Source organism: Haliaeetus albicilla, chromosome 1 (assembly GCF_947461875.1).
Source record: "Haliaeetus albicilla chromosome 1, bHalAlb1.1, whole genome shotgun sequence".
In the NCBI taxonomy this organism is placed as follows: Eukaryota; Metazoa; Chordata; class Aves; order Accipitriformes; family Accipitridae; genus Haliaeetus; species Haliaeetus albicilla.
The window spans coordinates 7,992,675-8,013,793 of NC_091483.1; the positions used below are offsets into that span (position 1 = coordinate 7,992,675).

General features: G+C 46.2%; 1 protein-coding gene across 14 annotated transcripts in view; it reads left to right on the forward strand.

Moving 5' to 3' along the window:
• SLC4A4 (solute carrier family 4 member 4) overlaps positions 1–21,119 on the forward strand; it is a 235,429-nt gene that overhangs the window by 74,059 nt on the left and 140,251 nt on the right. For all 14 annotated transcript variants that reach the window (XM_069778238.1, XM_069778197.1, XM_069778216.1 and 11 more), the window contains one exon: positions 16,913–17,092. In XM_069778238.1, the coding sequence (XP_069634339.1) occupies positions 16,913–17,092 (180 nt within the window). The remainder of the gene's footprint in view (positions 1–16,912; positions 17,093–21,119) is intronic.

The window sequence follows — 21,119 nt, forward strand, 5'->3', positions numbered from 1 at the left end:
GCCAGCATTTCACCTCGCGGTGCTATCCTTCCCCTCTTGACTTAGGTATGTAATTTTATTCTAATTTCTCTATTTGCAAACAAATGCCTGTGGCCTTTTGGTTTAAAATGTTTTGAAAGGTGCAGCATTACAGCCATGTCATTGTCACCGGTAACAGACTGTAAAGGATCAAGCAGTATGAAAGAAAATAATCTCCAAAAAGATAAATTAGAACACTTACAGCAAATCAAACCAGACATTTCCATGAGAAAGCCTGTGTTTTTCTCCTCTCTTGTATGAAGTAATCTGTGCTCAGTAGCTATAAATCATCGCGTTGGGTTTAATTAGGCCATTTGCCGTCTGCAGGGTCAGAATGACAGGCGTTTTGTATTGGCCTTTTACTTGTAGAATAATTGACACTTTGGCACAGCAGAAACATTTCAGAGGAGAGAGAGGGAGAACATCTCTTACATTTTAGTATCTTAAATGTTGCCACATGCTGTTGTGGTGTGTCTTGCCCACGCGTGACACTCCAGGAATATAATACAAATTGTTGTTTGTGAAGAGCAGTGCGGGAGCATCCTTTTCACTGGCTGCAGGTGCTGTGAAAAAGGTTGTGGTGAACGCTATTAAGTAATATTTGTACGTGTGGTGTGTTTATCTCCCTGTTTCAATGTAGATAGCCTCATTTGATTTAGTTGGGCGAACAGACCGGTTGCAGTTCATCTTGCAAGGGTAAGGAGAAGAAGAGGTGAAACGAGTATTTCTGATAGCAGACGACAGGCCTCTGAGAACTGTAGCTGCTTGTCTGAGCCTCCGGAGAGACTTGGAGCTGTGTAACCAGCTCATTCCCTTGTTCGTGCTAAAGGCAGCGCCTTGATTCTTGCCGGGCTTCTGCGAATGACCTAGCTAAATCACAAAAGGAGCTGCCGCCTGTGGCGGGGCCGGCGCTGACGCGGGAGCGTCTGTCAGCGTCACCGTGCACGTATGGTGCGTGTACAATTCGGGCGGTGAGTCGCTGCTCAGCCACCCGCTCCGCTCTTCACGAGTGGGACAGCCTTGAATTCACGGCGTACCTGGCAAATTTGGGGCGTTGGCACAGCGCGAGTAATCATTAAAGGCTTTGGCACTTGGAAGAGATCGTATTTGCCTTAGAGGGGAAGATTTCCAACCTAAATGACTCTATGATTCTGTGCATCTCCTCAGCTACGTCTAACTCTCTACACATACGGGCACCCTGTATATAAGTACATTTAATGTATGTGTGTATCTATTATGCACACATGCACCCTGTGTACAGTCATAGTCTGCGTGTATAGAGTGAACTGTAGGCTCACAGAATGGTTTGGGCTGGAAGGGACCTTTCAAAGACTGTCTAGTCCATCTCCCCTGCTATGGGCAGGGACGTCTTCCACTAGACCAGGTTGCTCAAAGCCCCATCCAAGCTGACCTCGAACGCTGCCAGGGATGGGGCATCCACAACTTCTCGGGGCAACCTCTGTGCCTCCCCACCCTCACGGTCAAGAATGTCTTCCTTATATCCAATCTAAATCTACGCTCTTTCAGTTTGAGATCCAATGGAAGGGCTAAAATGTCAGGTTGAAGACCTTTGGCTGACCCTTGGTGTAGATGCTTTTAAGTCTTGCTGCTAGATTTCTGCACTGCAAGTGGAGTGGTTTCAAGGAGGAGAGTGTTCGTCTGGAGACCTGAAGGTGTTAGCTCTGAAGTGCTCTCCATTACTCCAGCCACTTTCATGGTATGGTTATAACTTGCTTTTCTAAAAGGCTTACAGTACTTGCATCCCCTGTAGAAGAAGGTAACAGCAAGCAGAATTGTTACCTCCGGGTGTATTTTTCTGATAATTTTTATTTTTAGCCTACTTTAGTGAGGAAACAACATACATATGAAGTTGTTTGCCTCTCTTGCCTCTTCTCTCCATTCCTCTTGGAATAATTTTTTGCACCTAGCAGTCAATATTGATCAAATTTCTTGGGAAGGCTCTTTAAAGCTACTCTTAATTTCACTAAATTTGTAGGAAAAGAAAAAAGCCCTGGGCAGAGAGGAGAGACCATTTTCTTTCCCCTCTGCTAGGGAAAGGGGAATTGTAACATTTATCAGAAGACAGCTGATAGTGTAGAGTTAGGGCAGTGGGACTTGGGGATTCCCCCGCTGCAGGAGTTTGCAGGAGAGGACGGGAAAACCCTACCGCAAAACTTTATAAGGTGCTTAGAAAGCAGGCTGCTTTTGTTGCTTGTGAGTGGGTTTGATTTCAAAGAGATGAAGACAGAATTTTAAAATTGTCATTTTTGAGCATCCCTCTTTTGCATGTTCTTTGCAAGAAGAGAGAAACAGCCTGATGTCATTTTATCGGTAGCTGATGACCTCATATTATGTCTGTGAGATGGAGATAGTAGCTCTGAATTACCATCTCACTCACTAATTTGATTATGTAGTGGTGTGGGGGAGAAGGAAGGACTTTACTTTTTAAGGAGGGGGAAAACCAGGCATTTCTGGTCAGTCGGATGTTGAGACATTTTCAGCTTGGGGCAATTGTCGGTCATGCCCTTGCTGAGTAAATGTAATGTTAATAGAAACCACACATACCTGACAAAAGTATGTCCCTTTGGCCTGGTTCCAGAGACTGTTTAATGCTTCTCTAAGATGGCACCTCGGTCCGATGGTCCTACACTGGAACGCGTTGCTATTTTATTAGTGATACCAGCTGTTGACATTTGAAAATTATTCCATTCCAGCTCACCCCCTACTGTCTTTATCAGTGAGAGGGCTCAATTGATTAATTCCGTCCATGTTAGTTATGAGGAGCTGCTTTGCTGGCTGTCACTGTTGTTGCGCATAAGTGCCCAGAAATGTGACTTGGGCGAGACGAGGGATCCTGGGTCCGGTTCAGAGTGTGGAAGGAAAGCAAGTGCACAAATGTAGGCTTTCTTGGGGGGAAATCAGGAAGAGGCACTGCCCTAAGCTGAACCTCCTGTGCGAGAAAACCATTCCCATTCATTTAGAGCACTGCACGTTCCTTTCCTTGAAGGTAATGACATATTGCTGTAATGCCACTGTTAGGAGTGCTGGTATGTGTGACATAAACAGATTACTTAATAGCCAATTTTGCAAGAGGGGAAAAGTAAAGCTCCACCTTATCCTTTGAGATAAGGTATTCTTGGCTCTTTAAGCGTAACTTCCCGTGGGCTTGCTGCCGCCCCGACTTCGTGGTGGGGCGGAGGATCCTTGATTTCCAGGCTGACAACTCTGTTGCTGGAAGACCGGAGGAGCGCTCCGGCTGCGTCTGTGAGGAGACGGGGACCAGCACTCGTGTCAGGGGTTTTGTCCCACGTTTCAAATGCTTTGCAAAGTAAAGGTCTCGGGAGTATTGCTTAGATACCGCTGTTGTAGGAGTGAACTCAGGAAAAGATGCTGCTACAGTGGGAACTTTTTCATGGATCCTGTTATCGTTACGGGATTTACTATATAGAGAGCCTAAACCAGGGATTTTATAACAACTTTCCATAACTACTTTTTCCATTTCAGCTGATTGCTCCCCACACTTTCCTCCTCCTTGCTTTCTATTCTCGACCCTGTTGTGTCATTGCACTTTGCTGGTAGAAAGCCTTGTGATGCCATAAGCCTAAGATTATTACTTGATGGTTCGATCAATGAGGAGAGAGGTTGAAAGGGCAAAGATAACTGTGAAAATCTTTACCTTTATTAACAGCAGGCAGAAGGTGGGAGAAATGAGCTGTATTTACCCATTTACTTTGTTTTCTTTTTCTTCTCTCATCCCCACCTTCAGTTTTTTGATCAGTGACTGTAGGCAGACCTCCATTTTCAGAAATAACCAGAAGACCTGTTTCATATCAGTTAGAGTTTTTAATGGCTTCTGAAATAAATATGGTTAACAAATTAATCAGATAAAATCTCAGCACAGAATGTACTTCATTAATATTCTGTGCTACCTTTAATTTATACGCAGAGATAGACCAGGCTGTATTTTGCTTTGGTAAAACTGAGTCAGGCTTTGCTCGTGCAAAAAAAGCAAAACAATGAGGACTCCGGCACTGCCTTCTTGCTCTCTTTGTGTACGGCAGCTGGCACAGCTTGGGAATGGCAGGCACAGACCGGGACCTAAACGCTGCCCCGCACAGCTAGTGAAAAGGGTGGTTTGAATCTTCTCAACTTTGAAGTATCTGGATGAAAGACTGCAGATGAGCTTCCCTCCAGCTTTAATTCTCCACAGTGCTTTGCAGGGTACTGAAATGTGCTGTTAACTGGCTTGTCATAAATGAAAAGATCTAGTGCTGTGACTTCCCTGCAGACTTTTTGGTAATATGGTAAATCCCTATGGAAGAGTTGGGAGCGGTTTTTCTGTGTGTGTGTGTTAATTAAGTCAGTAGTACAGATGCTGTGAGGTCTGTGAAATATGAATCCCTCACGAAGTGGTTTATTCAGAAAATTTTGTCATTAAGATAATACCACTTTTCAGTCATTTGTTAGCTCGATGCTAGTAAATCTATGAGTGTGCTTACTATTGGCAATTTCCAGCAGGCGTCTGTGTTCCCCGTCATTGCACGGGATATGGTTCTGGTCATTGCCGATGTCTTTCATCTGTTGTCAGAAATCAGCATGAGCTTTAAAGTTGCTGGGTTTGTGTGAGAAGGTGTTGATGCCCGCCTACTTCAGGCTCTGTGAGAAAAACTGCAATCCGAGTTCAGATGGTGATAAACTGATTTTACGTAAGGTAGTGATAAGTTGGCTGTGCACGCAGGAGAAGTCGAGAAGATGTTGTAAGAACAGCTGAGTCAATATATGATGTGGTTTGCCTGTTGCAAAGGAAAGGTTGTGTTTTCTTTTAAGCGATAATAAGTTTTGCACCGACACATGCTATGAGCGTAAGGTACATGGCAGTGAAGGAAGGTGTTTCCATACCATTTTGACAGTGACTGGCTTCTTTCCACCTCTGATGGGTTTAGAAACAATCATCAGCTCTCTGACCTGGCAGTGAAACTAATTTTGCTGAGGGCCATGCTAATTAGAAAGATGGCCCTCACCTGGCACCTTACAGCCTTTGATGGGAACAACTTCTCTGAGTGAATGTTTTCAGTTACTGGAGCCATCCTGAAGCTGCTGGTCCTTACCAAAAGAGAGCAGGCGCTTGGACAGTGCGCAGTAGTCCAGTCCAGGGGCATGGGCTTCTCTTGTCTCTGTGTGCTCATGATAACGACTCTACAAAGGTCACTTTTGAAGCCCTCTCTTCTTTCATCCTTCAGTTTCTGTAGGCACTGCTCAGCATCAGCACGCGTGCAGGCTGGTGTAGCTGTGCGCCTGCTGGTTGCGTGATGGTTTGGTCCTCTCCTGGGTCATTTCAGTTAGGATTCAAGTCCAGGCTTGTTTGACTGTCTTCTCCCACCCGCCGAATATACCTTCCTCTGCCCAAGAGTTTTCTTCTAAGGTACAATAATACTGGATATGACAGTTCAGGATGGATGTTGAAGAACCGATACAGTCTGTGCTCAGTCTTCAGATGTGTGCCCCAGGTGTGCTGATTACTCTTCCTGAATTTTTCTGGGATATTTAAAATTAAAAGGTAACACAGAATATATTGGGGAGGCCCAGTCGCAGCTGTAAAATGTACAATGCCAGCGTTTGCTCTGTTTGGCTGTATGTAGCAAACTCTGTTGTGGGTTTTGCCCGTTCACTGAATTGACGGGTCTTCAGGAGGCGTGCTCCATGCCATAAATCAAGGCATAGAGAAGTAGCGAAGGTAAACGACAGAACCCACTTGGCAAACAGGGAAAGATATTGAGGCAGAAAGTGGAAGATACCCGACCCCGTGTCGGCGTTGGGTTCCTTCAAGCTTGGCCGCATCAAACAGTCACAGCCTTTGTGTAGCTAGGGAACTTAGGAGCATCCTTCCCTCTCTGCGTGCCCAGAACTAGTGGAGCTGGGCTTAATCTGGAAACTGATGCTAGGGTTGTTTCTATAGCTTCCTGGGGTTGTTTCTGTAGCTTCCTGGGGTTGTTTCTGTAGCTTGCTAGGATAAGTGCAGTCCGTACACTAGTTCGGTCATCGTCTCAGCCTTTGCGAAGGTCTGTCCCTTCCTTTTCTTTGCGCGATGTTCCTGTCTGCTTGCACAATGCCGGGAGAACTTTCTTAGCAGTAAAAAGAGGCTGAGAAGGGGGATAAGGAAGCTCAGGCGCTTCCTCGAGGGAAGCATTGTGCTGCTGGAGAGGTGTTGGGAGGACTTTGTGTGAACGGGGCTCCCGCCGGCAAGCACCATGTTATTTGCATTCCTTTGCAATGCCTTGCTGGCAGCAGCTCAGCCTTCTAGTAACCCCGGCTCCAGCCGCAGTCTGCCTTTCATAAAACACACTGCAGCCTCTATATGTTTAATTGTAACTGCAGCGTTGGAATCAAGGTTTGCTTGCAGCGGGGCTGTTTTTCCGTCTCGTGATGCGGTACTACGGAGCGGGGCAGTTTTGAGGACTTGGTATGAGCTGCCTGGCACTTTGCAAACCCAAGGAAACAGGATGGTGGTTTGGGTAGATCTCTGCCCGGCAGGTTGCAGTTGTATATCTTGTTTTTGTTGCTACCCTGTGCCCAGCCTTTGCTATATCTTGTATTTGTTGCTAACCTGTGCCCAAGCTTTGCTGGTTGTTCTTCAGGCTTTCGACAATGTGCTACTCCATGCAGTCATTGATGGTGATTAGGAGTTCAGGCTCTAAAAAGACCACGGCGTTTGCTTCAGAGTTCGGAGCGCAGATTTCAGCAACGTGCCTTGCTGTTGCTTCTGCACAAGTGGTAAAGCAGCAGCCAACCTCTGGTACCCAGAAAGCGGTTTGAGGTTCTTTCTCTGGAACGGGGGCAGCGCTTGGATACCTTAAGTCATTATACCACAGCTCTTACTTATATTGGAGGGTGGTCTAAAGCCTACCTGCATCTGTGAACTTAATAGTGCCAAGTACAGCTTGGTATTCATTTAGTTAGCCTTGGTAATTAATGAGATGGAAATACAGAAAACGAGGCCAAGATTTTCAGCCAAGGTGGACTATTTTGGGTGGTCATTTGGGGCATTTTGGAAGCGAACATAATTTTAAAGGAACCGTGGCCAGTGCTTGAGGCAGATGCCAGAAAATCCAGAGGTAGCATGCTTCAGAGCAGCTTGGCCTAAAACTTAAATCAAAAGTCCAGCATGGCTCCCCTCCTCTGCCCTGTTCCCCAGAGCCGTGGGTTTTTAAGTCTTCCTTTTCTTTCCCTGGAATCCAAGCAGTACTGGCCAGATTAGATCAGATCACAGCAGGACAGGTTTGGTGGCTTCTGTAACCTCTCGCAGCTCCAAAGAAGAGAGAAAGAAAAGCAGCTTATGGGGTTGTGGGGTAAGAGTTTCGCAATGGCTTATATAAAGCTCAGTGAGAATACCCCAAACACGTTTGTTATTCTGTCTAAACAATGTCCACCCGTTAATTCATTGCCAACTTCCGTATGTTTTCCTATCTCAGAGCAGTACTTGATAGCTGTCATCAACGTGTGTCTTCTGGGCTTCATATTCTGATCCTTTCCCAGCAATTCCTAGTGTGGTTTTTGGTGACTGACTTGGTCTGCTCCTTCTAAACAAACAGGGCTTGTAGGATCTTCAAGAAATCACATGAAGACCTCATTTCATTTTTTCATTTTTTCATTTTCTTTTCCTGTTTAGATATTCTTGACTTTATGCGAGCTCTGTCTTTTAGAACTGTGCCCGTTCTTCAGGGCACAGTGCTAACTCACCTTTTAAACATGCTTCACGGGAGCAGCCTCTGAATCTTGTTAGGAATCTGGCAGTTCAAGTCTGGGTCATTGATGGGTAGCAAACGAGCGTACGTTTGAAAATTGAGAAGTGCAAGCTTTAGACAGATGGCTAGGAAGACTTTCCTTCTGCCTAACTATAGCGTTGTTACGTGGGAACTTTTTAAAGACTGCAGAGGTCACTTTATGTAAAGATAAAACTGACCTTTTGTAGATATTGAAGTTCTAGAAGCCTGATGTTATAAAAGAAGGAAAAAAAATTCTCTGATTTACATGCTGTTTTCGCCTACGCAGCTCAGTTCCCTGCCCCTTGTAGTGATTTTAGTGAAGGACTGCACATGAAGATGTGAAGAGCAGTAATACAAATACGTAAAACGATCTTTGGACAAGTTCCCTGCTCAGTTAAGTTACTGGATCTTCATTGCTGATGCTGGGTCCTTTCTTGAACACTTCCATCTTAGCCATGAATTTGGGGCTCTTTTCTCAGAGCTGGCAGAATTGAGGAGAGCCCTGTTGTTTCTAATCTATTGTCCCTTCCTATTTCGTCTTGTCAGCTGCATAGTAGCTTGGGTTTTGTCTCTCGGAGCCCCTGCCTTCTTTTTTGCCCTTTACTGCATCTCTCTCATTGCAGGCTGTTCTCCTCATGGGTTGTGAACCTCCTACTCAACCTTATGGTTGTCCTTTTACAAGTATTTGGTCCCATCACCTGATGGATTCACAGTGACCCTTTTCTTTGGCCAACTGCCACGTACCACGGAAGAATTAGTTTATCGCATACTACTGTTGTTTTAAAGGCCCTTACGCCTGCGGGCCTTCTCGATCACAGTTTTTTTCAGCCGCCTGGTTACAGACTTGTGCTGCTTTACTCCGGTCTTTTCCATACAGCCGTGATTTCTTCTGCTTACCTGATCAGTAAGTTTTTACTCGCCTGGAAAATCAGTCACTTGAATACGAGGATGTTCTGAAAACTGTGGGGATGGAGGGGTGAGCCCGTCTAGAGGATTGGTTGTGGTTTTGTTTTGTTTTCTTTTGAGTTTCAGTGTCTGTGTTCATATGCATGAATGGGAATAGGACTTAGCTCTTGCACAGTGCTAGGGGAAATCGCGGTGTTCCTTGTTTGTAACGCATGAACCAGCCGCGTTTGCTGCCAGGACTTGTGAAGTTCCGTGTCTGTTCTCCTACCCAGAATTTACACCTTCCTTATGCGTCGTTGGAAACGTTCCCATTTGCCTGTTGTTTTTGTGGCCTGCGTTTTCATCTGGGGGGAAATTAATGCTCTTCCAGATCACTCCCGGGAAGTTTCCAGGTGAAATACGATGACCGCGTAGGAGGGAATGGGAGAGTCGTTTCTGTTCCACCGGTGCAAACAGCTGTCCGAAGCGGGGTGTCGCGCAGGCTGTGTCCCCCATCCCGCGGCAGCCTGGCTGTGCCGGGACGCAGCCGTACGCTGGAAGGTGGAATTGGTCGGGACGCAGGGTCTGCGCCTGCTCCTCTGCTAGCACCGGTCCCGGGAGGTGTTCGCCACCTGTAACCCCTTTAAAATCAGGTAGAGTTAAGGGCGCTGGGCACGTGACGGCGTGGCCTTTTGTTCTTATTTCTTGAGCTGATTTGAAACTAAGCAGGGCTTAGTTTGGGACTTGCTTAGTGCTACTTTTAGTATCTCGCCTTTAAAATGGATCATCCCTGTGATTTATTTGTCCTTCCGGGCCGTCGGCTTTTTATGTCACGTATTTCCTTCGATTCTCCCACGGAACGCGAAGCTTGTTTGAAAAGCAGCCGCGGAAAGCCGCGCTAGCCCGGCTGTAATCCCCGGCGGCGCGTCGGCTGGTGCCCCGTCTCGCCGCGCGCTTGGCGGTACGCCGACACCTCGCCGCGCCGTCTTCTGCTGACGAAGCACGTGGCGGGCTGCATCCCCTGCCCGTCTCGTGTGACTTCGGGGCTGCGGTCGGTGCAGATTCCTACATGTCAGGCATCGCGAGGGAGCAAGTTTTCATAACGTTAGCAGCTCATTAGCGGTAAAGAGTGAAAGCCATACGCTCCCGGGATGCGTCAGAAGCCACATCAATAGGTAAAGCTTCCCCGCCTTGGGGGTATGCTGTGCTTCAAATCCGTCCAGGTATGAGACTGATAGCCAGGCTATGGAAACGGGCAGAGAAGGGCTCAACTTTACCTGCCTGGGTGGTCTTGTAGGTCAGCCATGCCCCAAAGTTAAATGGCAGGGGCATCCTGAGCGAAGCCCTTCGTTCCGGTGGCCCAAAATATCTGTCCCTGTCTTCTCTGAGAGCCCGGGTACACCGAGCTGCCCAGTGCGGGAGGTGCGAGTGGCCAGAGCTTGCGCAGAAGAGGTTGGCTGTGTAGACATGTCAGGTGTAACCACATGAGCCTGTCCAAGCCTGATGGGTTTTAATGCGACTCTCTCGGTTCTTCGGAAAGGAGCCCTGAAAGTTAAACCAAGGGCCAGGTGAAAACTGCTAATACTCCGCTCGTTTTCATTGCTTTATAAATTTTTAATGTTAGGTTTTGATCTTGTTTCTTTCTAAGGTGCCAGCCTGAGATTCTTCACGGGCTAGTCTGACCGGCTCTAAGTCTCAACAACCCTGGTCATGTGGAAGGGATTCCTTCTTAGATATTATGCACCAGGCAGACTTTATCCCTTGATCCTGTAACTTTTGGCTCCTTTCTCCAAATGACCAAGTTTTGCTTTTGCTAAGGAAAAGCCGTTGCACTGTCACCATTTCCTTGAAAGAGTTAGTGCTTAAAAATGGAGAGCATCATAAATAATCTCTTTCAGCTTGTCTGTGGATATCTAGAATGATAAAAGAATTTCAGTCTTACACTGTGTCAGGCTTGAAGTCTGCACTTGGTCATGCACTAAGATTGCAGAAAGCTGTAGACTCAGCTCAGTGTCCAGGTTAACGCAGAGACCTCAGGCACAAAGGGTATCATCACACTTAGATAATCTAATTGTATCTGCTGATTTACCTTTGTTTTTTTTTAACTTTTTTTTTTTCTTTTCCTTATGCTAAGGCTAGGATTCCAGTTTGCATTCCCTGTAACACAGGTTTGCTGGTAGTACCCTACATTTGGATTACTACTATGGTCACTGATAATCTATTACATGTATATGTTGAAATATATAATACAAAAGGCTTTGTGGAAAGACTGTTGTTGCAGGATGAAGCTCCCCAGAATCACCTCAATTCAAACTTCATGAGAAACCTGAGCTTTACAACCCTCCGTAGGTGCATCACACATCAGGTCTATTCTGTATGATTCTTCTGGGAGGAACTGGTTTCTTACCAAGGATGTGGTAGGAAGCGATAACGCTCTTTAAGGCAAATGTGGTTTCAGAACTAGTTTGGGAAACAACACTTGAACTATGAATTTCTCTCTATATAGAGGTTTTTGGTCGCTTGCTGCCTGTGTTGTAGCACAGATAGATCCTCGTGTTTCGAACAATATGGATGGCTGGTGCTTCACGGGCATGGGGACGTGCAATTTTGGGGCTGAAATGATTGCACAGAGAGTGGGTAATTCCCCTGCTCCCAGCACGCTTCTCCTGGAGGCAGATCCCAAGGTTTCTTCATCACGTACATTTAACCAGACCCTCGGCTGACGATGCCAAGCTTGTCCTGGTTTTTTCCCAGCCGTGCTCCCCCTCGCTTGGCAGTGGACAGGGCAGCCGCATAGTGCGTGCACTGCACGTACACCCTGCCCCTCGGTCTCTAAACAGCGGCTGTCCTTTCTTCCTTGGACAGAAGAGGATCCTCGCTGACAGGCAGTTCAGGTTTGATTCCAGCCCTGTGCCACAGCGACTGCAGAAACACCTAGGCAGAATTACGGGGATAGAGGTATAGGAACCTGGTGTCTTTGATGCAGGTCCTGGCTTTTCCTACCGAGAAAGCCTTGTGAAGCTTTCTGCAAACCTCAGTGGGCGACGGGCAACGAGTGCCTGAAAGACTGGGATTGTATAGGTAGGAGGTCATCAGGCCGTGCTAACACACGCATTTGGCTACCTAAACACAGACGTGGAACTAACAGGTAGCTGAAGCTTTACCAGCTCAGACAACTTCAAGCCTGCAGATTTCTTACTGGTTTTATTTTTCAGTAGACTTTTTTTCCTCCTACGTTTACGTTTCTTTAACCCCCACGTTTCCTTAAATGGAATAATTCGGAAAAGAAATAGCGTGGTGTTGCACGGAGGCGGTAGTGCTTGGGGCAGGGTGCCTGGAGCTGCTGTCTTCTGCACGTGCCGTCAGAGTCAGCGTATGAGCTGCTGTGGTGTGCACGGCGTGAAATTCGCATAGTTTCGTTCCCAGGACATCAAGACGACCGTGCTTGGCCAGGATGGCGAGAAGAGATGAACAGATACTCTTGCAGGCAGGGAGGGGGAATGCTGCATTTTACAGAACTTAAATCTGGTAATACATGAGTGGGTTTTCACCGGTAAAACTGACTCAGGGAGTCTACTGTGCCCAAACTCTAAATCTGGACTCTGAATCATGAGCTGCTATTCTTTAATAGCTCTTAATAAAGCAAAAGATGTGGTTTCAACCAAAATTTTTCCGGGGGAAAAATACCTCTCTGATGATGACTACTTCTTGCTCTATTAATAATCAGATGAAACGATTTTGCGCTCTATTTGGTGCACAGTAAAGTTTCTCCTCAGGCACGAGAAGCTAACTTCAAAAGTTTTACCTACAGCAGGTGTAAGTTCAAGGAAGCCACGACCCACCGCTGTCCTTCAGAATAGAAAAGGTGCTACTTTGACCTGCAGGTCTTGCTGCGCATCTTACCTACGGGATTTTGGTGTTGTGAAATACGTGCCTCCGGTCGACCAAAACAGTTCTAAAATTTAACGAAGTGCCCACAGAGGCTGATTATTTTCCTGGGGGAGAGCGGCGAGGGCGATGGGAGCAGCCCCCAGAAAAGGCTGTGAATGCAGTAGGGGCCACAGGAGAAGACTGGCAATTGGCCCGTGTCGGGTGTGCAAGAGAAAATCAGGGCTGAGCGGGACCTGGATTACCAGGACTTTAGTACTCTGCTCTGTGCTTCCCACCCTCCGCCAAAGCCGTAGGGTAATAGCGCGGTGCGTGTGTGTCACGTTAAATTTATCAGGCATTACCATTTGCAGTCAATAGTTCTCATGGGAAAGGCTCCGTTACCCCGGTGAGTAGGAAATGTCTCAGAAACCCAGTGCATTGAGAGTATGTGTCAATTGTTTCCTTCCAGGCGCTTTGGGAAGGGAGCCTAGAAGTTTGTCTCAGCATTCGCAACAATATAAAGGGATGCCAAGCACTTAAAGTACGCAGAAAAGGAAAATGTCTTGCTTGGCCTCCCTGAACAGGCTGGGAGGTGGGATGGGGAGGGGAGGGGGGAGACAAAAAGCAACATGAAGTAAGTCTCTCCCTTGCAGAATAGGGAAAAGCAGCCAAGTAATGCAGTTGTTTGCCTGCGTCTATACAACTTAGCTTCGTGTTACCAAAATCTGTACTGTGCACACGTGGTCAAAAGATTAAAGAGATTGTCCAGTTCTGTTGGCAGCATATTAAAGTATTAAGACTACAGGCTTACTATGATGTATTTCTATTATCAAGCTGACCACAGAATTAGTGATTCAAAGGAGGACGTTGTTTTAAGACAGATACCGGAATCGCCCCATCCTTATGCAGCCTTGGGTCCAAGAATCCCTCGGGAAGAGCTCCCGCTGCCCTCTCTGTCCTGGGGCCACCGTTACCCTACAGCTCCTGCTGGTGCTCAGATGAGGTTTCCCCTTCTCCGTCCCTCTGCAGCGTTTATGCCATCTGCCATGGTAAAGCTGACGTTTCCAGTTGCTGGAACAGCTTTCCTTTGTGGCGGCAGAGCTAAATGATACCTGCAGGTGTTGATCTGCAAGGTCTCGCTGCAGATGCCGCCGGCTCTCGCCGTTCCCTCGGTGCCGTGAGCCCGTCGCTCCGAGATGGCGGTGCCGGCACCCTGGGCTGGAGGCAGCAGGTGCGGGTCCCTTTTCTTCTGTCCCTGTTGTCCTGCCTGACTTTGGACCTTGCTTGACCCCGGATTTCTGTTTCTTTTTTTGTCCTGCTCCCTGAGATGGTGAGTTATCAGTGTCTGGTACCATACCGGACAGTTGTACAGCTGTTGGCGCAGCAGGAGATGAGCATGTAGTGGTGGAATTTAATATCTGAGCCTAGGTAATACTGCCTAAAAAGTAACTGTACCTTCACTCAGAGAGATTTTCACTAGCCCTTTGTCGCTGTTAGTTTATATCTTGTTATCACAGACACTATATATCTTTATGTCTGTCTAACTGTTTTATTTATTTAGTATGGCCTTCCGCATAGTTACCACCAGTACATAAACTTGAACTTGCTGTAGCACTCTAGCCACCAGAAGGATGATGGGATCCGTTTCGGGGCCATCACGGGCGCTGTCGCACCGTCGTGTCTGCAAGCGAGAAAGGAATTTCTTTACACGCCTTTGCTTTCTATTACAATTTCCGTATAACAAATAACTTTGGAGCCAGAGTGTATCACACTTACTACCAGTCTGGGGATGAACATATTTTTTCAAGTGATTGTATTGGAGAAGAATTTTTTTTTTCTTTTCATTTTGTTGGTCTTTGAGAATTAAGAATGCAGTGTTTAAGAAGCCTTTTTCAGATGCTTTTTTATACTTAAGTAACTCAACAGGAGCATGCATTTAAAATTTCCAGTTTATCCTTTGTGTTTGCTTTTCAAAGGAGCTGCTGCTGGAGATCTGTATACCTCGGTGGTCTCGCTGGGCTATAGAGCACCTATGTAGACAGCTATGAGAGACAGTGTAGTATGCATAGGGTGTGAGCTGTTTTCTTAAGCTTCTGGCCCCATCCTTGCGTACAGCTCATCATTCCGTTATTGGCAAAGCCCTTGGGGAACTCAGCTAGCTATTTTAAAGTTGCTAGCAAGGAGGGCTGCTCTGGTCAAGCAGCTTTTTACAAGACCTCGGATGCTTTCAGTGTGAAAATTCACATGTGAAAAAGGTGAAGGGCTCTCCAGGCTTCACAGCTGGCCTGAAGAGTGTGTGGAGTTCGAAATGGCAAATGCAGGGTTGTTTTTCATTGAAAAGTCAGTTTGTTATGGAAATCGGGTATTTTGTGCCTCCATTTTCAGTTGTTGAGTCTCAGGGATTAGGTTTATCGTTAAGGAGGAATTAGAGACGCGTGTTTAGCAGTGAAGTGGACTGGTGGCTGCAGACTCTGGCTCTCCCGTGGCGCTGGCATTTCCAGAGCAGCTTCCCGTGTCGTGCAAATAGGTGGTTCATCTGGAGCCCGGTAACGCTGCTGAAAAACAAACAGTAATAATAGGCGCAACTTGCAGGTGAAAGGAAAGAGCAATGCATACTCTGTAATGAGGGAAAACCGGTGGAGATGGGTCGGTGGCCAGGGCCAGTTGTCTCTCTAACTTTCTCAGGCGTGTGACTTCTATCAAGTGAAGCCTGACTTCTGTTACACGCTTGACTTAATTCTTATTCCTGAGCGAAGGGGAGCGTATGGCTGCTGCAAAAGAGAGGTGGACGCAGCCCTGAGCTGAACGGAGAGGCGTTGCGGAGCTCCGTGTCCGGTAATGCAGAAGCACATCTCGTCTGGCTTCAGACGCCGTCGTCTTGTTGGGTGCCCACCCATTTGACAGAAGTGCCCGTGGTTTCAGGAGTGATGCCGTTCCACATTGTGGAGCGCTTTTCAGGAGAGTCTGTCGGTTGAATATCTTCTGTGGCAGATACCTGTAGGTGCTTGGAGTTGGGACTGAGGGGTATTTTGGCTGTGAAACTTTGGATCTGAAAGCCACAGCAGTCATGGCAGCGGGGATCTGAAGGCTGCCCTTCGGGGGGTCTGCCCTCTCGCTGGGGAGGCAGTCGCCAAATGAGTCGGGGTGGCAGCTCCAAAAGCCGTAGCCTCTGCCTTCTCTTGAACGTGTCATCTGGTGTGCTCGCGTGGGCTTTTAATAGCCGTGCATTCATGCAAGGTGTAAGCATGGGCTAAGAATAGATGGATGCGTGGTGACCGAGGCAGTGACTCCACAGACGGACAGCTCTGGGAGCAGAAGTAAATGACTGTACCTACAGATAAATACATTGGTTCTTACGTGCGTTTGCGGCTCGTTCGTTCAGATAAATGTACGTCAGTCAGTAATACGGCATGCGTGTTTATCTGAAACTCTCTGCTTGGCTACACTGAGACATGAGTGGGGAAACCAAATTTGGTCAAAAACATAGAGTACAGCTATCATTTATCAAGCGTTAAGTCAGAAGGAGCTGTTTTTCAAAGCTTGCAGTTAGATGTCTGAATTATCTGGGCACAGGTATTTACATATTTATGTATAAAGATATTTATCCCAAGTTGGTAGAAGTGCAGAAAGCCCTGAAAATAAAACATTTTTATCAAACTCATCAAAAAGACAACAATTGGCAAGTGTAGTTTAAGTGCTTTAGTTTGAAACAAAAGTCTACATGAAAGGGAAAAGGCATACTTTGTGTTTACAGTCAACATATGCAATTTGGCACTTACTCTTTTATTACTTAATTTTTATTTTGGAAAGTGTCAGGTACTTAGGAGTTTACAGTAACTTATCTTAGTAAGTTCTTCCTCATCTGCTGTGTTATAATAATACCTTAATGGTACTTTGACACTTGTTCTACAATGGACTACATAGTCAAGTGATGGAAATTCTGTTGCTTTAAGCTCTTCAATTAAGCTGGATCAGTTTGCACAAGGTAGGTGTTAAGTCCAGCCAATGTATTTGGTAAAACAAATGGAAAAATTATCGTAGACTGTTTTTGAAGAGCACTGTATTCAGTATTGCAAAATGAGTATGAAGGCCTTCTGTGGTTTTTATTTTTATTTTTAAATGAGTCACAAGGATAGAATAATTATCAGAGAGTCTGCACTGGCATGCACTCTCAGAAATGACTGTACAAAAAATACTTTTCCAAATGGTAGCTGAAGAGCTCCTAGCTCACGTTTGGAGACAAGAAATACAGTACTAATTAATGTTAGGCCAGCAAAGAAAGATACTTCTCTTGCCTGTTGGAATGAAACGCAGCATGAACTGTACTGGCCAGTGATGCAGTCGAAATTAATATTTGCTGTGCTTGTGTTCCCTAGGTCATCACACTATTTACATTGGGGTCCACGTGCCGAAGAGCTATAGGAGAAGGAGGCGTCACAGAAGAAGACCTGGGCACAAAGAAAAGAAGGAAAAGGAGAAAATCTCTGAGAACTACTCCGACAAATCAGACGTAGAAAATGCTGATGAGACAAGCAGCAGCATCCTTAAACCGCTCAGTAAGTACTGGTTTCAGTTGTCGCTCACTACAGCGGTCTGTTGTCTAGTGATCTGCTCCTGATCTGATCACGGAGGAGGAAACTGAATCCACGAAAACAGTTGTCTCATGTTGCAGGGTCAGAGTAGTCTTAATCAATAGCTGCTGAATGGTTGCTGTGGCTTGGAAAACGTACGGGCAGGAGCAGACATTTCATCCCTCCGTATCACCCGAGTTTGCTTCTGAGCTAATGCCAGCAAGGAACAGGCCAAATTTTAAAAAGCAATTTGACACTGGGTGTAAAGAGATAGCAAGGAGATGCAAAGACTGAGTAGATGCCTAGACAGATCTATTGCAGCTTCTGCCCCAGCTCTCAGGATGTGCACCCTCTCGAGAATTCAAGCACCCCGTGGTTTCAGCTAGAAACGGCCTCGCAGGAGCAGGTTGATGAGAAGCACCAAGACCACTGCTATAGACTGAGAGAAACATACCTACTTGGGATGTGGCTTCGTTGTATCTATAACTTGTGGTGCTAGTAGGTCTTTTCCCTTCAGTAGTTAACCAATTTTAAGTTTTGCAAACAAAAAGAATAATAAAATGTAGCGTTACTGTATGTTTGAGTATCTGTAGGGGTTGAATATCTGAATTTTGGTAGGCAGATGAGGTCCATTTTCGATGCCCTATACCTCCATTCGTACTGAAATTGTTCACCAGAGGAGAGAGATCTTTATCTAACGTCATCACTACGCAGCTCTTTGGTAATATCATAGGCGACTGTCATAAGGTCCCATTCCTCTTGCTGTCTTCTCTGTTGGCCACAAGGTTGTTCTGAAATCTGCGGGATGGCTGCTTAAATAGAACTGGGAGAGAAATGGTGACAGCCTGCTAAACTGGGAACATGCTAACAGGGTTTGAATATAAGAGAACAGCCCAGGATGCGATATAGATCAGATTATTGAGGCTAATTCCGGATGGTTGGAGTTTCATTAAGGAACTTGTTTGTAAGTGGGGAAAATGCTTCCAGAGAGAGAGAGGGAGAGGAGCAAGCAGGGGTCACACAACGTGATCTTTGATCGAAAAAAATGTGAATTTTTCGTTCTGAGATTATGTTGCTGGATAGTTGCTGTATATAAAGACAGTAACATAGCGTCGCATCAGTCATGGCTTTAGCCCAGGGCCTGTTACTTTTGCTGATGCAGATACTTCAGAGAGCAGCAACTGGAAAGGAAGGCAAGTCACAAAGTCCACTTGCTCTTCGTCGCTCTAGTTCCCTAGTTGTTCCAAGGAAGTTTACTTAATGCTCAGAAATCAGGAGTTGGTTTTACACCGAAAGACATAATCACCTGTCTTCAAGAACTCTAGATATTTTAAGTGTAATTTTTATATTTCCATCTCTGTTGTTTGCTGTGCAGGTGACCAGATCTGTAGAAATTCCTTTTTGGCCTCTGGATGTATCGATATCCTAGGGGAATTGTTTCAACAAGCTAATTGTGCCCGTGGTTGACAACCTGTGTCTTCCATCAGGTTTTGATTTACTGCCTTTCATTTTGTTCATCCTTGTTCCTCTTTTGTGTCATTTGAGAAAGGGTTAATGGTATTTTTTCGTCTTTTGTTTCTATAGATTAGTATGTTCTTGTCTACTCTTTATCTGCACATAAAAATGTGCACTCTTTTCATCTTTCTCTATCTGAGAATTTTCCCGTAGTCTTTTCCACCCTGACCTCTTTGCACTACATATTTTCGCAGTGGGATCACTTAAATACCACACAATATTCCAGGTGTCCCATGCAATAGCATTAATACTACATCATTTGTAACTTTTTCTGTATTGTTCACTGTCTCACGTATCCAGATACTTTACCAGGTTCTTGCAGGGACTTGCTGTTTTACGCTGGTGGCCAGATCTTTTTACGAACTGGCACAGTTAATTTAGAACACTGTAAAGGATAGGAGTAGTTCAAATTACTGTCTCGAATTTCCAAACATTGAATTACCTGTTGCCTCATATCCCCGGGTTTTTTTTCCCTTCTGAAACTCTTGTCCTCATAGCTGACCTGAGTTTTTTGTTGCCTACGCTTCTTTTGCTTGCTAACAAGCCTTTCTTCTCTAGTTCTGCCTATGGAGTAATGCCAGTCTTCCTTCAGAAATTTCTGCTGTTCCGCCTTTTACGTTCTCCATCATTTATAAATGGCTCTTCATTTCCATTTTGTCTTCTGTCTCTTAGGTGGTTGCTGCTCTGAGACAGTTCTTGGATATTCAGACTGTTCCAGGTTTAGATGTCTCTTACTGGAACTTTGATGAAGGCTTTTTGAGGGTCTGAATGGCTTATGTGCGCCATGTATCCAGCTGCTGTGTTCGCTCTCAGTCATGGCAAGTGTGTCCAAGAGAAGACTAGTTCTCTTCAGACAAAGCTTACCAGTTTAGTCTGCTATTCATTACTGGCAATCACGGCAAGCAATCTCAGTCTTTTTCAGTCTTCTTCTGTTAATAGTAAATGACTGAAGGGTATGTGGCTCAAATTCGGTTTCAAAAGAGTAAGAATATAAGAAACAAAGAACTGGGGAATTTTGAACAGCAGTTTTAATGGAATTGGGAGAAAGCTGAAATGAAATACATTACATATATTTGAGACAGCTGTCAGTAGAGAGTATGTGGCATCAGAAGCTGAAATATCTGTTAGGGCTGTGTGGTTTAGTAGAGTGGGGCAGAATGAAGGTATTCGCTATGGAGTAGCAGTGCCAGTTGGCCAGTGACTGCAGTGTGGCCAGGAAGGAGGGAGTTTTGGATTTTGCTTTTCTTCTTTGAAAGGGGGGGAAAAAAAAAACCAGAAACTGAGCAAGAAGTGAAATGCAGAGAACGGAGACAACCAGAGAGTGAGCATTGGTCTAACATGCTTCAGGTCATTTTAGAGGGATCAATGATTATGAAGGGACTGCATCTGTCAGAGCTAGGTCAGCTCTGCAGGGGCTTGCTGGATCATAGATTCATAGCATGGTTTGGGTTGGAAGGGACCTTAAAGATCATCTAGTTCCAACCCCCCTGCCATGGGCAGGGACACCTTCCACTCAACCAGGTTGCTCAAAGCCCCATCCAACCTGGCCTTGAACACTGCCAGGGATGGGGCAGCCACAACCTCTGTGGGCAACCTGTGCCAGTGCCTCACCACCCTCGCAAGGAAGAATTTCTTCCTTACATCCAATCTAAATATCTCCCCTCTTTCAGTTTAAAGCCATTACCCCCTGTCCTATCACTATATGCCCTTGGAAAAAGTTCCTCTCCGGCTTTCTTGCAGGCTCCCTTTAGGTACTGGCAGGCTGCTGTAAGGTCTCCCTAGAGCCTTCTCTTCTCCAGGCTGAACAACCCCAACTCTCTCAGGCTGTCTTCATAAGAGAGGTGCTCCAGCCCTCTGACCATCTGGACTTGCTCTGACAGGTCCATGCCCTTCTTATGTTGGGTACCCCAGAGCTGAATGCAGTATTCCAGACTTGTGGAGTCTCACAAGGGCAGAGTAGAGGGGGAGAATCACCTCCCTTGACCTGCTGGTCATGCTTCTTGTGATGCAGCCGAGGATATGGTTGCTTTCTGGGCTGCAAACGCACATTGCTGGGTCGTGTTGAGCTTCTTGTCAACCAACACCCCCAAGTCCTTCTCTTCAGGGCTGCTTTCATTCCACTCATCGCCCAGCCTGTACACGTGCATGGGATTGCCCCAACCCATGTGCAGGACCTCGCACTTGACCTTGTTCAACTTCATGAGGTTCGAACGGGCCCACCTCTCAAGGCTGTCGGGGCCCCTCTGGAGGGCATCCCTTCCCTCCAGCATGTCAACCACACCACACAGCTTGATGTCATCAGCAAACTTGCTGAGGGTACACTCAATCCCACTGTCAACGTCACTGACAAAGATGTTAAACAGTGATGGTCCCAATACCGACCCCTGAGGAACACCACTCATCACTGGTCTCTACTCGGACATCGAGCCGTTGACCGCAACTCTTTGAGTGCGACCGTCCAGCCAATTCCTTATTCACCGAGTGGTCCATCCATCAG